This window comes from Lycium ferocissimum, unplaced genomic scaffold (assembly GCF_029784015.1).
Source record: "Lycium ferocissimum isolate CSIRO_LF1 unplaced genomic scaffold, AGI_CSIRO_Lferr_CH_V1 ctg9434, whole genome shotgun sequence".
Taxonomy (NCBI): domain Eukaryota; kingdom Viridiplantae; phylum Streptophyta; class Magnoliopsida; order Solanales; family Solanaceae; genus Lycium; species Lycium ferocissimum.
In genome coordinates this window covers 13,409-30,614 of record NW_026727723.1, presented here as the reverse complement: position 1 = coordinate 30,614, position 17,206 = coordinate 13,409, and the positions used below count along the sequence as shown (strand labels likewise).

Genomic DNA, 17,206 nt, shown 5'->3' with positions numbered 1-17,206 from the left:
ATAGTTGTTGTTCCTAGAAATGCCATGCTCTTTGTCCTTTTCATCAATGAAGCATGCCTTCCTTTCTTCTTGGATCAGTCTACTCCCTTTTAGCTTTTAAATTGGACAAGATAAAGAGTAAGTAATTCCTTATCCCCCATTTCTGCTAGATTTTTGTGTGGGCAAACTAATCCATGAATTAATGACATATAGGAGCAGACTTAGTGGTGTAGTTTTAACCAAAAGAATGATTGTTTGAATTGTCATTAAGAAGTCAGAACTTCTACATGTGACTAAGTTTCCTGCATCTTTTTATAAAAAAACTAATTAAGCATTAACATTGGTTACAGTCTTAATCACTCATTAAGTATTTTAAATAATGAAGTTACTGATTAATGGCTTATTTTTAGTATAATCATATTTCTTTAGTTCAATAACCTCTTCTTATTCTTGTTGAGTGTTTATTTTCTGTTTATGGCTTTATTTAGGTCCCTTTAGATCATTATTGTGCTCCAAATTGTGTGTTTGAACTCTTGGAAGTGAATCGACATGAGTATTAATTAGCTAGTTGTTTGTTGAACCAAACTGTTTTTTTTTAGTTCAAAATTTGATCAAAGAATGTGTATTAAAAATCCGGTTATACTATCTAAACCTCTTTTAGTGAAGTTTGATTTCAAATGAGTAAGTTGCTTGTCAAAGGATAGAAAAGGTTTCAGAGAATAATGTGTGCTCACTGTTTTGTTAGTAAGAGATGATGTGAATAGGTTCTCTTTTGGTATTCTTAAAAATGAGGAGGAACAGGGAGTTGATAATCGTTTTCTCTTAAGATTCAGCTTCAAATCTGTAATGCTACCTAAACTGGTGCTTGTTTATGTGCTTAAAGACAAGTTTTCCTAGGTAATGAGTAATAACTTCTGCAGCTAACTTGTGTGTTATGAGATAGTTACTTAGCGTAAAGACAATGCTAATTCCTAGAATGATTGTCGCTCTTTTCTTAGAGTAATTGAAGTTGTCTTAGTTTAAGCACTATCTTTTTTGAAAGTTTTTACGTCCATTGCATTCATTGATATTCACTTACCGTTCTATTGAGTTTAGAATATTTTCGAGCATCTTTAAAACTATCCCTTTGAGTGATTTCCTTGCTTGCATCTTGGCTGCCTTTGGTTGTTATCTTCTTGTTTGAAATACACGGTGAGGTAAAATCTTTGAAATCTTTGCTTTTACACCCTCGAATATGCTTTGACAAAGAATTCCATGAATGTCGTGTTGAGATTTCTTCCTCTTTCGATTAAACTTCTGCTTGTATGATTAAAATAGTAGTAAAATAGCTCTAAATCCCACCTCACCTTTGGGTCACAGTTAGTTATTAGTCTTGGTCACCTATCCTGTTTATAATAAGCGAACACGAGTTATACGTACGATGTACTTGGTTCTCTTAAAAGTCTGTTTGTCTCTATTGAGGTTCTTCCATTTAGTCATTTAGAAGATTCATGTTACACATTTAAATGCTTTCTCATGTATGGTTAAGGGGCTTATCTTACTTTAGGTGCATTTGTTTTGGTTTAAATTGTTTTGAGGAGTTGGAAAGACGAAGTACTTCGTTTGAGATTATATTAACGAAATATGGGTTTAATCGGATGTTTCTAGTATGCTTGAGGTGCAGTACATTTTACATTTGGTTAACTGTTATGGCCGTGTGATTCTTTATTGTATCACTTTTCTTTACAACTTATTATGAAATTATATTTCACTGCTCTAACTTTCTCCTTTCCAATTTCTTCTCTTGCATGATATTCGGAGTTGCGAGGAGTCTCAAATGAGACTCGATGGCGCCGCTAGATCAAAACAGCATCTCTCCTTCATTTTGTGGCCTTAGTTTCCTCGAAACCCACCCGAATAGAAATAATGAGGGTCAGGAATGAAATCTCGAACTCATGTCGGATTCTTATTCGGTTCTCTCCCTATCCTAAAAGTAATCCGAGTCGAAGCAAGATGAAGAGGGGGAAGAACGAGAATGGCTGCTGCATTTTTAACATATCTATACTTATTTAGTTATTGGTATTCTTGTGTGATTGTTTATTTGATATGTTTAGTTGATTACCTTGAACATCTAACTTTAGAAGGGTTTGGGATATCATTTTAGTGAAGTCTTGAGAAGTAGTTATATTTTTCCAAAACATTAGTTGACCTCATTTTTTTCAACTACAGATTTCTTTTATGGTTCTAAGAGTTTCAAAAAGGTGCAACGTAAATATTCTTTAGGAAACAGAGAATCAGCTTTTTTTATCTTGGCCTTGGTTCATTCTTACAAATCAAAACCTACTTTTGAGTAAAATAATTTCAAGGTTGCAGCAAAGCCGTTTCAAAGTAAAAAATGAGATTTTAACGTCCTTTGGAATCTGGAAAAGTTTGTTCAATATTCACTTGGAAGTTCATTTTTGGAATTTTCGAATCTGCATATAAAAACTTTCTTTGTTATAGAATCTTTGACCTAACTTTGGCCTAGATTTAAAGTAGTCTTTTTAGACTTTAAAGTAACGTTGATTATATTTTTCTTTTTTTGTTTAAACTGCTAAAGCCAAAACCAATGTGATTACAAGTTCTTATGTTTTAAAAGGTCCAAACGTTGCCTTTACATACACTGTTCAACAAGTTAATTACATTTCTTCAATACTTACAAAGTACTACGTATATTTCATGTTTTTCACATATGTTTAATTAACCTAAGTTTGATCGGTAACCGTAGTTAACGGATTCTAGTGGATGCCTAAGACCTTCCCACTAGGATATTTAGAACCCTTACCTAGAATTTATTAGGTTAGTAAGACCTTTAAGATTAGAGTTTATTTTAGGCATTTACTTAGTTAAAATAGGTGTCCAATTCACCATTAAAATAATTAGGTGGCGGCTAAACTCGTAAGTTAAATATTAGGATCATCCATATGTTGTCTTTCATTTGACGCGGTTAAAATGGGGTACACCAGTCTAGGCACAACAATTTAGGCTTCATGCGGAGAATCATATGTTATGAGCGAAAATGTCAGTATCCTAAATATTAGAACCTGAATATCAAGCCAAGCAAGTACCGTCATCACTCACCACTGTGTGACTCCTTCAATAACTATTTTAGCAGAAAAGGAAAAAGTATTATTAAGCATATAAATGAGAGTATATAAAAAGGGTTTGAGAAATAGAGCGACTGGTCAATTGAGAAGTAAACACGAAAGAAATTACGTTATATATTTCTTTTCCTTACGTTATATATTTCTTTTCCTTAGGCCATATGCCTTCAAATATGCCTTGAAAAGTAATGGAATTCCCTCTTATTTTTTCGACGTATGACTTCAAAATTACTCATATAAATTCTTATAAAAGAATAGAAAGGCCATAAAAGATAATACTGAATTGAAAGCTTGTTGGCGGCTAACCTGTCGTTAAGTATATCACTCAAAGCATCTCCAATGTGACGATCAGTTAAAACCTAACTTCAAAAAAGCATAGATTACAACAACAAAAATGATGAAACTTACGTTTAATCATCAGAACTGCTCAATCATTCGAGATTAAATTCCTTTCTCGACATCCACGGGGATTGTGTTGAATTTGTAGGTTTATGCAATACACCCCGGTAAGAAAAATAAATAAGATTTTCTAAGAGACAATTACAATAGAGTAGGACTAAGATGACCAAAAAAAAAAAAAAAAAAAAAAAAAAAAAACAATAGTTTAGTGAGTGTGAAGGCATAAAGATCATCATCAGAGTAAGGAAATACACTTGAAGCTTTTGCCTCTTCGGTCCCTGTTATGTAACGTCCATCACGCAGACTCAAATTACTAAGGAAATTAATGGAAAAAATTAATGGAGGGTTCTTATTTAATTTTAAGCAATATTTAAGGTGAAAATAAGAGGTAAATGTCAAAAAATTGACAAAAAAGATAAATACCAATGGTGGCCATAGAGAGGTGCTACATTACCTTATCTATCCCTAGCTTTATATATTATATATAGATTGGACTGTCTTTTGGAGAGTTCAAAAGAAAAGAACTGATAATATTCCTTTTGTGTATGCCGTATGCGCATGCACGAAATTTAGAAACAAGTGTTATCAATTTAATTGAAGTGAAAAAAACGGTGTTTTAAAAGCACGAGGCAACCTGCAAAATCTTAGGCTTACGTGTGGGGCTTAGTTTTGTGAGGCTTACGCCCTAAGCGCCCTATTGTACGCTCTAAACACGCCTAACGCCCAACGCTCGGGGCTCGCTTTAGAATTTTTACACAAATTATGTGTCAAATTCCTCAGTTAACGTTATTGCCCCTCATAATTCTTTATTTAATGAATGGTGCTTCATTGTTTTCTTCATTTGTAGAAATAAGACAATTGAGAGTAACTCAAATAACCCACCGTAGTATTGCATATTTACTATTTGAGAACACTATGAGGGTGAATATTACTTAACATTTCTTTTAAAAGTACATAAACCTACAACTTCGCTTGTCTTTAGTCTTCATGTTTTTCTCATATGTCTCAAAATTATCATAGTTTAATATTTTGCTATTTGAAAGTAATTTTATTTTATACATGAGGGAGTGATATTTTAAATATAATATGATAAAGTTTATTGATTATTTTCTTTTAGCGAGGTAAATTATATAGTATATATGATAGTAGTGTGCTTTAAGAAATTGTGATTCTTTTATTGTTTGAAAGTTAAGAGGTTAGAATTAGTTTGTATCTCATAATAACTTTTAAATCATTGCATTATTTATACTTGTAAAATCATGTTAAAAGTTTTGTTTTCTATGAGTTTCTTCAGTCATGTTTTTAATTTTTTTAAACTATTAATATATTTTTTATAATTTTTGTGCTGTTATACTATTTTACTACATTATAAATTAAAAGTTAAAGATTCATGTGGCTTACGTCCGGTCTTAAGATGGCTTAGGTCTAGCTAATACTAAGTAAAATGTCCCGCCTTTTAAAACACCTTGGTGAAAATTGAGAAATCGAAACTAATGGAATTATGAGGATTTGTAACTTGAATGGTTTTTCAACCCTCTTGATAATTGAAATTAATAATCATATTCATGCTGCTTTCAAGTTTTAGTTAATAAAATGAGAAAATAATTGTTTTAGTCAAAGTTGGCTACTGAAAATAGTGTTGGAAGTCAACAGAATTGGAAGAATTAACTGTGATGCATTTCTACTGAGAAAAGTTTGAATAAGAGACCCAAGCTAATGGAAACTAATTTTTGGAGCAAATTATAATTACAGATATCACTTTGGAATTCTGTATGTTCTTTTTTCTTTTTTCAACTGTACACAACAAGAAGGTCATATCCCCCAAAAAGGCAGAACAGCAAGATCTCTTATATTTTATTGGCTTCGTTTAGAAAGCAATGGTTGCAGAACAGAGACACCATTTTCCTATCCTTCTCTTCATTTATCTCCTCTTCTGGTCGTTTCAGTTTGCTTTATCAGACTACACAACTCTTTTCAATTCTACTGCCCGGCTTTCCTCCTTCTGGATAAACAGGCCCCCTCCCGACTATTCGTCTGTGGCTTTGACGCGCATTCTTCAGACACAAAATGACGACCGACTATTCGTCTGTGGCTTCTGCTGCTATGTCACTTCCACAAATTGCTATCTTGGTATCCTTCTGTTCGACCACAGATCCCAGAGGCGGGTCGTTGTGGGAGGTTCCCCCCAGTTAGTTTGGTCTGCTAACAGGGACCATCCTGTTAAAGCCAATGCAACCTTGCAACTAGGCCAAGATGGCAACTTGGTCTTGGCAGACTCTGATGGCACTCTTGTTTGGTCCACTGATACAACTGGCAAATCTGTTTCAGGCTTAAACTTGACAGAAATGGGAAATCTTGTGCTCTTTGATAAGAGAAAGCGCACTATTTGGCAGTCTTTTGATCATCCAACAGATAGTTTGCTTCCAGGGCAGAATTTGGTTTTTGGGCGGAAGCTTACAGCAACCAATTCTTCAACCAATCTGTCCTTTTCTTTTACTGTTCTTAATGGAAGCCTGGTGACTTATGTAGATACCGACCCACCTCAGTATTTTATTGCTTCAAATAAAGAAGGTGGTTCTTTTTACTCTTTTGACGGTCGAACCTTTGCTGCTCCTTCTACATCAGAAAGCTATTTCATAAAGCTTGGGTCTGATGGACATTTAATGGTACTCCAGATGGATGCATTTGTTTGGAAACAGTTAGATGAGGTTTTGTATCCAGATCTAGGGAACTGTGGGTACCCGCTGGTGTGTGGAAGATATAGCATTTGTACAAATGATGGGCAATGTAATTGTCCAGTAGAAGGAAACTTCTTCAGGCCAATAAATAGGAACCCAGATCTCGGATGTTCACAGCTAAAATCCATTTCTTGCAACTCTTCGCAGTATCATAGTCTTATAGAGCTCAAGGAGACCACATATTTTGCATTTGAGACTAACTATAAACCAAGCTCGAGCATGTGGTTCGAGGGGACAAAGTTGGAAGATTGCAAAACGGCCTGTCTGAGTAACTGTTCCTGTAAAGCTGTTGTTTGGTCTGGAACTCTAAGAAAAAACTGCTTATTACTGAATGAAGTCTTCTCTCTTATGGACAACAGGAAAGGAAGCGATAAGACGACAGTTTTTCTTAAGGTGCAGAATACCACAAAATCACAGTATCAGTCACCAATCATTTCTCAAGGAAAGCAATCAAAACCTCTGAAAGTGATAGTAGCATCTACTCTTGCAGCTTTAGTGGGAATAATTTTAAGTATTAGTACATGGTTTGTTCTTTTCAAAAAGAGGACACTGTCCAACAAGGTTGGGGATCTTCTGGATCTAGCACATATCTTACCAGGAATCCTAACTCGATTCTCTTACCATGAGTTGAAAATAATTACACAAGATTTCAGCAGAAAGCTCGGGGAAGGAGGATTTGGCTCTGTATATGAAGGAACACTGAGTAATGGCATCAAAATAGCTGTGAAGCGTCTGGATCGTCTAGATCAAGTTAAGGATTCATTCTTAAGCATTCCCCATGTCAATCTGGTAAAATTCATTGGCTTTTGCGCTGAAAAAGACCACCGGGTTCTGATCTATGAGTACATGGTAAATGGATCATTGGATAGGTGGATATTTCGTGAAAAGCAAGAAAATGAGCTTACATGGCATACAAGGAAAAGGATAATAGCGGATATTGCCAAAGGGTTAGCTTATCTTCACGACGAATGCAGCCAAAAGATAATTCATTTGGACATCAAACCACAAAACATCCTTCTAGATCAAAATTTCAATGCTAGGATATCTGATTTTGGGTTGTCGAAACTGATTGAGAAAGACACAAGCAAAGTTGTAACTAGGATGAGAGGAACACCAGGGTATTTAGCCCCTGAATGGTTGAGGTCGGAAATCACTGAGAAAGTTGATGTGTATGCCTTTGGAATTGTGCTCTTGGAACTCTTGTGTGGGAGAAAGAATGTTGATCGGTCCCAAGCTGATGAGGATGTCCATTTGCTAAGTGTTTTTAGGAGAAAAGCAGAAGAAGAACAGCTCATGGATATGGTTGACCAAAACAATGAGGATATGCAGATCAACAAACAGGCAGCGACAGAATTGATGATCCTTGCTGCCTGGTGTGTACAGGATGATTTCACCAAGAGGCCGTCCATGACATTGGTGGTTAAGGTACTGGAAGGCTTGGTTTCTGTTGAAACCAACATAGATTACGATTTCACAAGCCTACCTGAGGTTGGAGCAGGCAACCAACAGAAGGAAGCCACTATCAGTTCAGTATTGCCTTCAGTATTATCTGGACCAAGGTAAACAATAAGCTTAAGATGTTAAGTCTTCGAAAGAACCAATTATGGTTGGGCACATGTCAACTATTGAAATATTTCCAATTTTAGCATAATCTTTTACTGTTTTTGAGATCATAATTCATGAAATGTAATATTCAGTAACTTCAGCACTAGTTTTTTGAGCTTCAAGTACTATCATGTAGCCCAGTAGCTCCTCAATTCATATGTGAAAGGAAATATAATATTGTGGTGTTGCAGCTACTGAACTTGTGTTTTAAGTGCTGATATTTATTAGGGACTTCAACCGGTAGTGTCTAGTAAGCTTTAAGCAAGTTTAGAGTTTAAGCAATCTGTATGGAACAAATGATCATGCCATGATCAAAGAGCTAATGCAAAGTTTGCCTTTTTCTTTATGATCGAAAAAATCCGTAATACATTCTTTAGCAATTAGGGTCAACCGTATGCCTGCAGAAACTAGAGTTGGGCCAAAGTTTGCCTCTTTTTTCGTGAGGGGAAAATTGTCTTTTTTTTTTTTTTTTTTTTTTGCCGGACCCTTCAAAGCCATTGGTCTTTAATTTTTGCCATCTCTTTAAAAAAAAGTAGAATCACAAAAGTTTGGAAGAAAATAACAAATTGAAGAAGTTTTTGTTAGGTTCGAACAGCAGGCTCGGTAAAAAAAAAATATAAAAAAAATTGCAAGGTTTAGCGAAAATTCTGCCTTAAGGCACAAGTTTGCCTTGCTAGAATTTTGCCCAAATAGGTCTAATTTTACTACGAAATTCTACCTTGTGATTTTTTTTTTCTACTGCATTGACAAGGCAGAGATTGAGTTCTAATCCAAACCTCAGGCGAAGTGCAAAAAATAAAGACCACGCCCGAGTAAGGGCAATCATGCAAATTGCCCAAAAAATATTGATCATCCACTTGGCCTCCTAACTGGGAAGTATCAATATGCTCTTGTACATCACTAGTCCTCCTTTCTGTATATGCAAGCGTTTGTTAGTGTGTTTTTTTCCCTTTTGTTTTATTTTGTTCCATCTGATTCTGCTAGTAATATTATTCTTGACTATCCTTTTTGGCAATTACGTTTTTCTATGTGCTCCTTATTTTACCTTAACCAAACAAATTCGGAGTTTAATTAGGATTAGACAGGTACCTATGTTTGTGCAGTACTAACTTAGGATTTTTCGAAGCTTAACTTAGGTTGAAAATGCCCTGTTAAAAGCAGAAAACGCTAAGTTAAAAATTGGAGGACCTGGTCCTAGAGAGACACCGACGGAAGAGGTTGCCAAGTTAAGAGATGAAAATGAAAATCATTTCTTGTGTCCTTCGGACATGAAAGTTGGACAACTTCGAGATTTAGTATCTTAGAAAATCACCGAGTAGCATGCAAACGCCATGCTGGATATGATGCTCAAAGCTTTCAACCCTATTAAACCTGCAAATGCATGACCCATCTCCTTTTATCCTTTTTTGTGTCCTTGCCTGCCCCTGGTCCAAATTCTGTAAAATCTCTTTTTGGCTTAATGACTATGGCACTATGGCAACTTTATTTTGTATATTTATGCTTCAACTGATTGCTACTTTTCAATGACAATTGCTCTGTTTTGTGCACATGTTTTCTCCTTCTTTTGCTCTAGTTGTTCTGCTACTATTCCTTATGAGTTTCCCAAGTGGTCTGAGATAATGGCTCTGAACCTCTTCTGGCTTGTGTCAATCTTTTATCTCTTTATAATGATGTCAAAAGGGGGAAAATAGGAATTGGTGGGTGATGTTAATTGACCACGAGACAAAAAATCGTGGGGAAGTCCCAAATGAATATTTGAAAAATCATATGCAAGTATAAAATGAAATGGCAATCAAATTGGGGCGCACTTGTTGTTAATGGCCATGCTCTTAGGGGGAACATCAATACAAGTTTGTCCTCATCAAAAAGGGGGAAATTGATGAGTATGAGATGTTGTAGTTTTGATGATTGACAAACATACCAAGGACCGAGTCCTTGTGTCACGCCCGATACACAGGCACAGGACGTAACACGGCACCCGGCCCGACGTATGTGACCGAGCGAACCAACCGAATGAATCGAATCAACATGTGATATCAAAACATAACTAATTTATAAAATAAAACTAACACATGCCGATTAACTAAAAGCCTCACCGAAATATCATAATGCGGAAATACTTAGACAATCGAACATATCCGAAAGTAGCCAACATGGCTAAACCAAACAATCGAACAATACTTGTTTACCGCCAACAAGGCTAACATAATAAATATCCGATCGTCCGAACCGTGTCTATGAAGCCTCTAAGAGTGCCGAATAATAGGGAGTCGTCTATAAACCGAAATAAACCGGATAACTAACAACGCCCCGAAGGAATTTGGGGCTCACCAATAGCTGATACGTGCACTCCTAAATAGCTGAGTCGTCAACCTGTATATCGTTGCCGCATCGCGAGATGCAGGCCCCCAAGCAATAAAGGGACATCGACATTTGAATTGTACCGGTATGTAAAGCAACCGAAGCAATAAAGTAATACATTGAAAGCGAAACCGAAACTGATAACTCGTAATCGCACCGTAATAGCAAGGATATAGAGATATGAATACTCCCCGCTCTATATCCGAATCATCCGTATTATCCGTGTTTGTATATGTGGGGCCTCGGCCCAATAATAAATGCACGCTATGGCCTCGGCCTAGTAGTGCGTCGAAAGTCCAATGGCCTCGGCCATGTATACGTATACACAAGATCGATCGTGCCCTCGGGCAAAATCACATATGTATAATTATGATTAATTTATAAGGACTGAGACCATAACAACCATGATCAATGCTGAACTGAAATAGACATGCTGGACTAAATTGAAAACACTGACTGTTTCTGAGCATACTGAATTTCTAGACTGAGACTCATGTGGTAACAATACATAAGTCTGTAAAGATTACGTGTTGAGTTCATGATATTCAAATTGATAACCATAAACGAATTAGAATCGCAACCAAGAAGATAACAAAATTCATACAACATATCATAAAACCGGGCTAAATATGTATTCCGAGTCAAATTACTAACAAGTATGAAGAATGAGGCGTAGGGAGAATCATGAACATTCCCTAACGTAGATAGTTAGCCTCACATACCTTAATTCCAGCCTTTGAGCGTAATACAATGTTCGTCAACCTTTTCAACTTTGATCTATATCAATACAAGTCAAAGGGATTCTATATTAGCAATAATATTCACATGCTTTGGTCATCTAAGCATTTTATCAAACACTTAGTGGGCATGAAGCTCCATAATCTCCATTAATGGTGATTTCTTCACCCAATTCCCATTCTATTACTTCTAGGTGATTCTACAATCTCAATTAGGTGTAATCAACATCATTCTTCATCACCCACATGAATACAACAATCCCAAATCAACAAATCCAAAACTCTAGCATAATTCATATAATTTCCTTTATCAAACCCATTTGTTATTCTCCCAAGAATTCATCAATTCTCAACTATAAATGATTTGAGAGTAGGAATATTACCTTTTATGAGCATCCACCACGAAATCAACACCCCAAGTTTGATTTGTAGCTTAGAACGACGGCAAGAACTTGTACTACACTTTATCCTTCACGAGCCTTGGGATTCGGGCCTTCAACTTGGTTGATTCTCTACTTTCTCTCTCTAATTCTCCTCTCTCTCCCTTTCTCTCTCTAAAATCTGAAAATATGGAGGAAATGGGGCTGCTAGGGTTAACATTTCCCTTAAATACCAAGGGGAAATGGGTTTGACCCAACTTGAAATCGGGTTGGGACCTTTCTGTCTTAAAACGTCCATATCTCCCTATCCCGATGTCACCTATGATCCCACGACCTATGGTTGGAAAGATATTTCAATTATCTACAACTTTCGTTCTTTGAGTTTTCCCAAATTCCCAATTTATGATAGGGTTATGGCCTCCCGAAGTCGTGTGACCCGAAACGTATATACGGACCAAGATACGGTCACCGTTACGGTCCCGTAACACAAGGTACGGACCGTAACTTTGTACCGTACCTTGGTGAAAATTTCCAGTGAGCTTCTGAAATTTTTGGGACGTTACGGTCCACTGTTACGGCCCGTAACACGAGTTACGGTCCGTAACGTCACCGTTACGCCAGGCAGAATTTCCAGCGAACATGCTTCAGTAAAATGGGCATAACTTTTTGCACAGATGTCCGTTTGACCCCCGTAAGATACCATTGGAAAGCTATTTCAAAGATCTACAATTTTCATCAAGGAAGTTTTCCCAAATTCATAACAGATTTTCACGAAAGTTGGCTGGAAGGCAGACGTATCAAAAACTTAGCCGATTCGATAGGATTTCAAGTGCCTTACTATTAGCCATATTGAGACGATCATATCTCCTTGCTCCGATCTCTCGATTGGCTTGGTCTTTATATCGTTAGAAAGGTATTTCCACATACTACGAATTCATTAGGGGTAATTTCCCAAATTCCAAACCGATTAAGGAGTTATCGCTGCCCGAAATAGGCCTATCAACCATTTTCGCAAAACGTTCAAACCTTCGGTGTTTCCACTAGAACTCTAATGATATGAGCTTAAACTCGGTTCCAAGATGCGGGGTGTTACAATATCTCCCCTTTGGGATCATTCGTCCTCGAATGATGGGTCATGGTTAACAATATGGCGGACATAGCTTGACTACATGAACGTGAAGGAAACACGACATGAAACATGGAGACCGAACTACGACTATTCATATCTCATAATAACCCTCCGGTCTTCAATTACCTCACCGGACTTGCGGCGATTTATGCATCCCCCTTAGACCAAGGCTAGCATCTTATACTTATAAATTCTTCTCTTTTGATGGGATCTAATTAACGTTCCTTATCTTCTGTAATTCCCTCATACTGTACAAAATTGACGACTCTCATCTGAGCAATTTCTCATGGAAAAAAAAAAAAAAAAACTAAATTTATTTATATGAACCGATTGCTACTGTATGCATAACTGGCATACTCTATCCTAATGGCTTGACTCGGCTGACATTGTAAATCTTAGGACAACCCCTATAGATACGCCTAACTATAACTGATTCCCCAACCGGTGTGGGTACTTCGAAAGGTTCGTGCAACTTTTCAAGTTCAATACCAAACTTCTTAGCAACATGAGGGGTTTCATAAGGTAAGGTGGATCCTGGGTCAATAAGGGCATATACTTCAACAAAGGAAAACTGTGAGTGTACCTGTGACAGATATCGTACGAGCTTCTCGTATCCCGACGGCCGTCAATGCATACAAACGGTTTGCCCACCGCTTGTGTTTCCGAACCTAGCCGCATTATTCCCCCCGCCGGGCCGATTATTTCGAGGGACCGCCGAATTCGTGGAGTGAGCTACATTACCCCCGCATTTCCGTCTTGCGGATGGGCAATCCTTCGATAGTGGCCCTGCTGACCGCACCCGAAACAACCATCCGTGCCCGAACGGCATACCCCTGGGTGTTTTCTTCCACACTTGCTGCAAGAAGGATATGTAGCTGCTTCAAAATTTTGACTCTTCCGGCTAAACTTAGACATCTGAAATGGAACACTAACTGTAGACTGAGCAGGTTCTGATAACCCATTCTTGAAGGATGGGTGGTTTCCTCCTCCCTGACTGAAATTTCCTGTAGACTTAGCCTTCTTACTAAATTCCCTATCTTCCTGCTTCTGCAGGGTTTCTTCTTCCTTCAGCCTAGTCTCGTTACCTTGGACGAATGCCGCATCTTGGAAATAGTTATCTTGTCATTCGAGCGACTATATTGGCATCCCCGTGCAACTCGGGTTTAAGCCCAAGTACAAATCTTCTAACCACGGCTCTCATATCAGGAACCATGTGAGGAGCATGTCTGGACAATGACACGAACTTGAGGTAATAATCCTGAACAGTCATGTCCTTCTGCCTTAGATTCTCAAACTCTGTAGCCTTGGCTTCTCTAACCTCAATTGGCATGAAATGTTCAATAAAAGCGTCTGCAAATTCGTCCCAAGTAGCGAAGGTGCATCCTCCCCTCGGGACTGTTCCCATGTCTCATACCAAATATGGGCCACATCTTGCAGCTGGAAAGCTCCGAGTTCTGCTGCCTCTGTATCCGTAGCATGCATCACACGAAATATTTTCTGGAGTCCATCAATGAAATTGTGGGCGTCTTCCTCCTTCTTTGACCCTGTGAACACTGGCGGCTTCATCCGCAAAAACTCCTGAGTCCTAGAACTATTTGACCCACTACTAACACCTGAGCTGGGGGCTGATTCTTGTCGCTGTGCCTGGTTGGCAACGATCCGAGTAAGAAGCCGGACGACGCTCCTCTCATATCCATGTCCGAAGTGTTAGGAGGTGTAGCCGTAGGAGTCGTAGGACCGCCGTTTGAGTCGGAACGCTCTTCGTGAGTCGTTTTTCGGCCGGCAGCTCTCTTTGATCGGTGGTCGTGTTCCTCTTGTTGTACTTTCTCTTATAAGGCATTTTCTTCGAAAATACGTACTCGCATGAATTAGAAGGAAATCCTAAGAGTAATGCTCTAACTGCACGATTTAAAGTATGAAAGAAGTGAGACAATCCTGAATGTCTTGGTGGTCAACTGTTTATATGTGTGGGGCCCTCACACATATAAAAGAGACCCCACTGGACACGGCTTCATAGACTCCCTAAGACACTTGAACCTAATGCTCTGATACCAAGCTTTGTCACGCCCCGAACTCAGGCTCGGACGTAACACGGCACCGTGCTCGACCGTACGTGACCGAGCGAACCAATCGTCGGCCGAATCAACATGTGATATCAAAACATAACTAATTTATAAAATAAAACTAACACATGTCGATTAACTAAAAGCCTCACCGAAATATCATAATGCGGAAATACTTAGACAATCGAACATATCCGAAAGTAGCCAACATGGCTAAACCAAACAATCGAACGATCGCCAACAAGGCTAACATAATAAATATCTCGATTGTTCGAACTGTGTCTATGAAGCCTCTAAGAGTGCTGAATAATAGAGCTGTCTATAAACTGAACTGACTGGATAACTAACAACGCCCCGAAGGAATTTGGGGCTCACCAATAGCTGATACGTGCACTCCTAAATAGCTGAGTCGTCAACCTGTATATCGTTGCCTGCATCGCGAGATGCAGGCCCCCAAGCAATAAAAAGGGACATCAAAGACATTTGAATTGTACTTTGGTATGTAAAGCAACCGAAGCAATAAAGTAATACATTGAAACCGAAACCGAAACGATAACCGCGAATCGCACCGTAATAGCAAGGAAGTAGAGATATGAATACTCCCCGCTATATCCGAATCATCCGTATTATCCGTGTTTGTATATGTGGGGCCTCGGCCAATAATAAATGCACGCTATGGCCTCGGCCTAGTAGTGCGTCACCAATGGCCTCGGCCATGTATACGTATACACAAGATCGTATCGTGCCCTCGGCAAAATCACATATGTATAATTATGATTAATTTATAAGATCGAGACCATAACAACCATGATCAATCTCGAATCGAAATAGACATACGGACTAAATTGAAAACACCGATCGTTTCGAGCATACTGAATTTCTAGACTGAGACTCATGTGGTAACAATACATAAGTCTATAAAGATTACGTGTTGAGTTCATGATATTCAAATTGATAACCATGAACGAATTCTCAGAATCGCAACCTTAGAAGATAACAGATTCTACAACATATCATAAAACCAGGGCTAAATTGTATTCTCCGAGTCAAATCACTTACAAGTATGAAGAATGAGGCGTAGGGAGAATCATGAACATTCCCTAACGTAGATAGTTAGCCTCACATACCTTAATTCCAGCCTTTGAGCGTAATACAATGTTCGTCAACCTTTTCAACTTTGATCTATATCAATACAAGTCAAAGGGATTCTATATTAGCAATAATATTCATGCTTTGGTCATCTAAGCATTTTATCAAACACTTAGTGGGCATGAAGCTCCATAATCTCCATTAATGGTGATTTCTTCACCCAATTCCCATTCTATTACTTCTAGGTGATTCTACAATCTCAATTAGGTGTAATCAACATCATTCTTCATCACCCACATGAATACAACAATCCCAAATCAACAAATCCAAAACTCTAGCATAATTCATATAATTTCCTTTATCAAACCCATTTGTTATTCTCCCAAGAATTCATCAATTCTCAACTATAAATGATTTGAGAGTAGGAATATTACCTTTTATGAGCATCCACCACGAAATCAACACCCCAAGTTTGATTTGTAGCTTAGAACGACGGCAAGAACTTGTACTACACTTTATCCTTCACGAGCCTTGGGATTCGGGGCCTTCAACTTGGTTGATTCTCTACTTTCTCTCTCTAATTCTCCTCTCTCTCCTCTTCTCTCTCTAAAATCTGAAAATATGGAGGAAATGGGGCTGCTAGGGTTAACATTTCCCTTAAATACCAAGGGGAAATGGGTTTGACCCAACTTGAAATCGGGTTGGGACCTTTTCTGTCTTAAAACGTCCATATCTCCCTATCCCGATGTCACCTATGATCCCACGACCTATGGTTGGAAAGATATTTCAATTATCTACAACTTTCGTTCTTTGAGTTTTCCCAAATTCCCAATTTATGATAGGGTTATGGCCTCCCGAAGTCGAGTGACCCGAAACGTATATACGGACCAAGATACGGTCACTGTTACGGTCCCGTAACACAAGGTACGGACCGTAACTTTGTACCGTACCTTGGTGAAAATTTCCAGTGAGCTTCTGGAAATTTTTGGGACGTTACGGTCCACTGTTACGGCCCGTAACACGAGTTACGGTCCGTAACGTCACCGTTACGCCAGGCAGAATTTCCAGCGAACATGCTTCAGTAAAATGGGCATAACTTTTTGCACAGATGTCCGTTTGACCCCGTAAGATACCATTGGAAAGCTATTTCAAAGATCTACAATTTTCATCAAGGAAGTTTTCCCAAATTCATAACAGATTTTCACGAAAGTTGGCTGGAAGGCAGACGTATCAAAAACTTAGCCGATTCGATAGGATTTCAAGTGCCTTACTATTAGCCATATTGAGACGATCATATCTCCTTGCTCCGATCTCTGATTGGCTTGGTCTTTATATCGTTAGAAAGGTATTTCCACATACTACGAATTCATTAGGGGTAATTTCCCAAATTCCAAACCGATTAAGGAGTTATCGCCGCCCGAAATAGGCCTATCAACCATTTTCGCAAAACGTTCAAACCTTCGGTGTTTCCACTAGAACTCTAATGATATGAGCTTAAACTCGGTTCCAAGATGCGGGGTGTTACACCTTGATAAGGTCCCCCGAGCACTATACGAAACATGACGATTGGTAAAGGCGTTGCATATATTCTGCAAAATCGCAAA

General features: G+C 38.3%; 1 protein-coding gene across 1 annotated transcript; it reads left to right on the top strand.

Annotated features, from left to right (window-relative positions):
• Positions 1–5,377: 5,377 nt before the first annotated feature.
• Positions 5,378–8,037, top strand: LOC132046100 (G-type lectin S-receptor-like serine/threonine-protein kinase SD2-5). Its single transcript, XM_059436643.1, has one exon. It carries the CDS (start codon positions 5,378–5,380, stop codon positions 7,799–7,801), a length of 2,424 nt encoding a protein of 807 aa, XP_059292626.1. The 3' UTR covers positions 7,802–8,037.
• Positions 8,038–17,206: the final 9,169 nt, after the last annotated feature.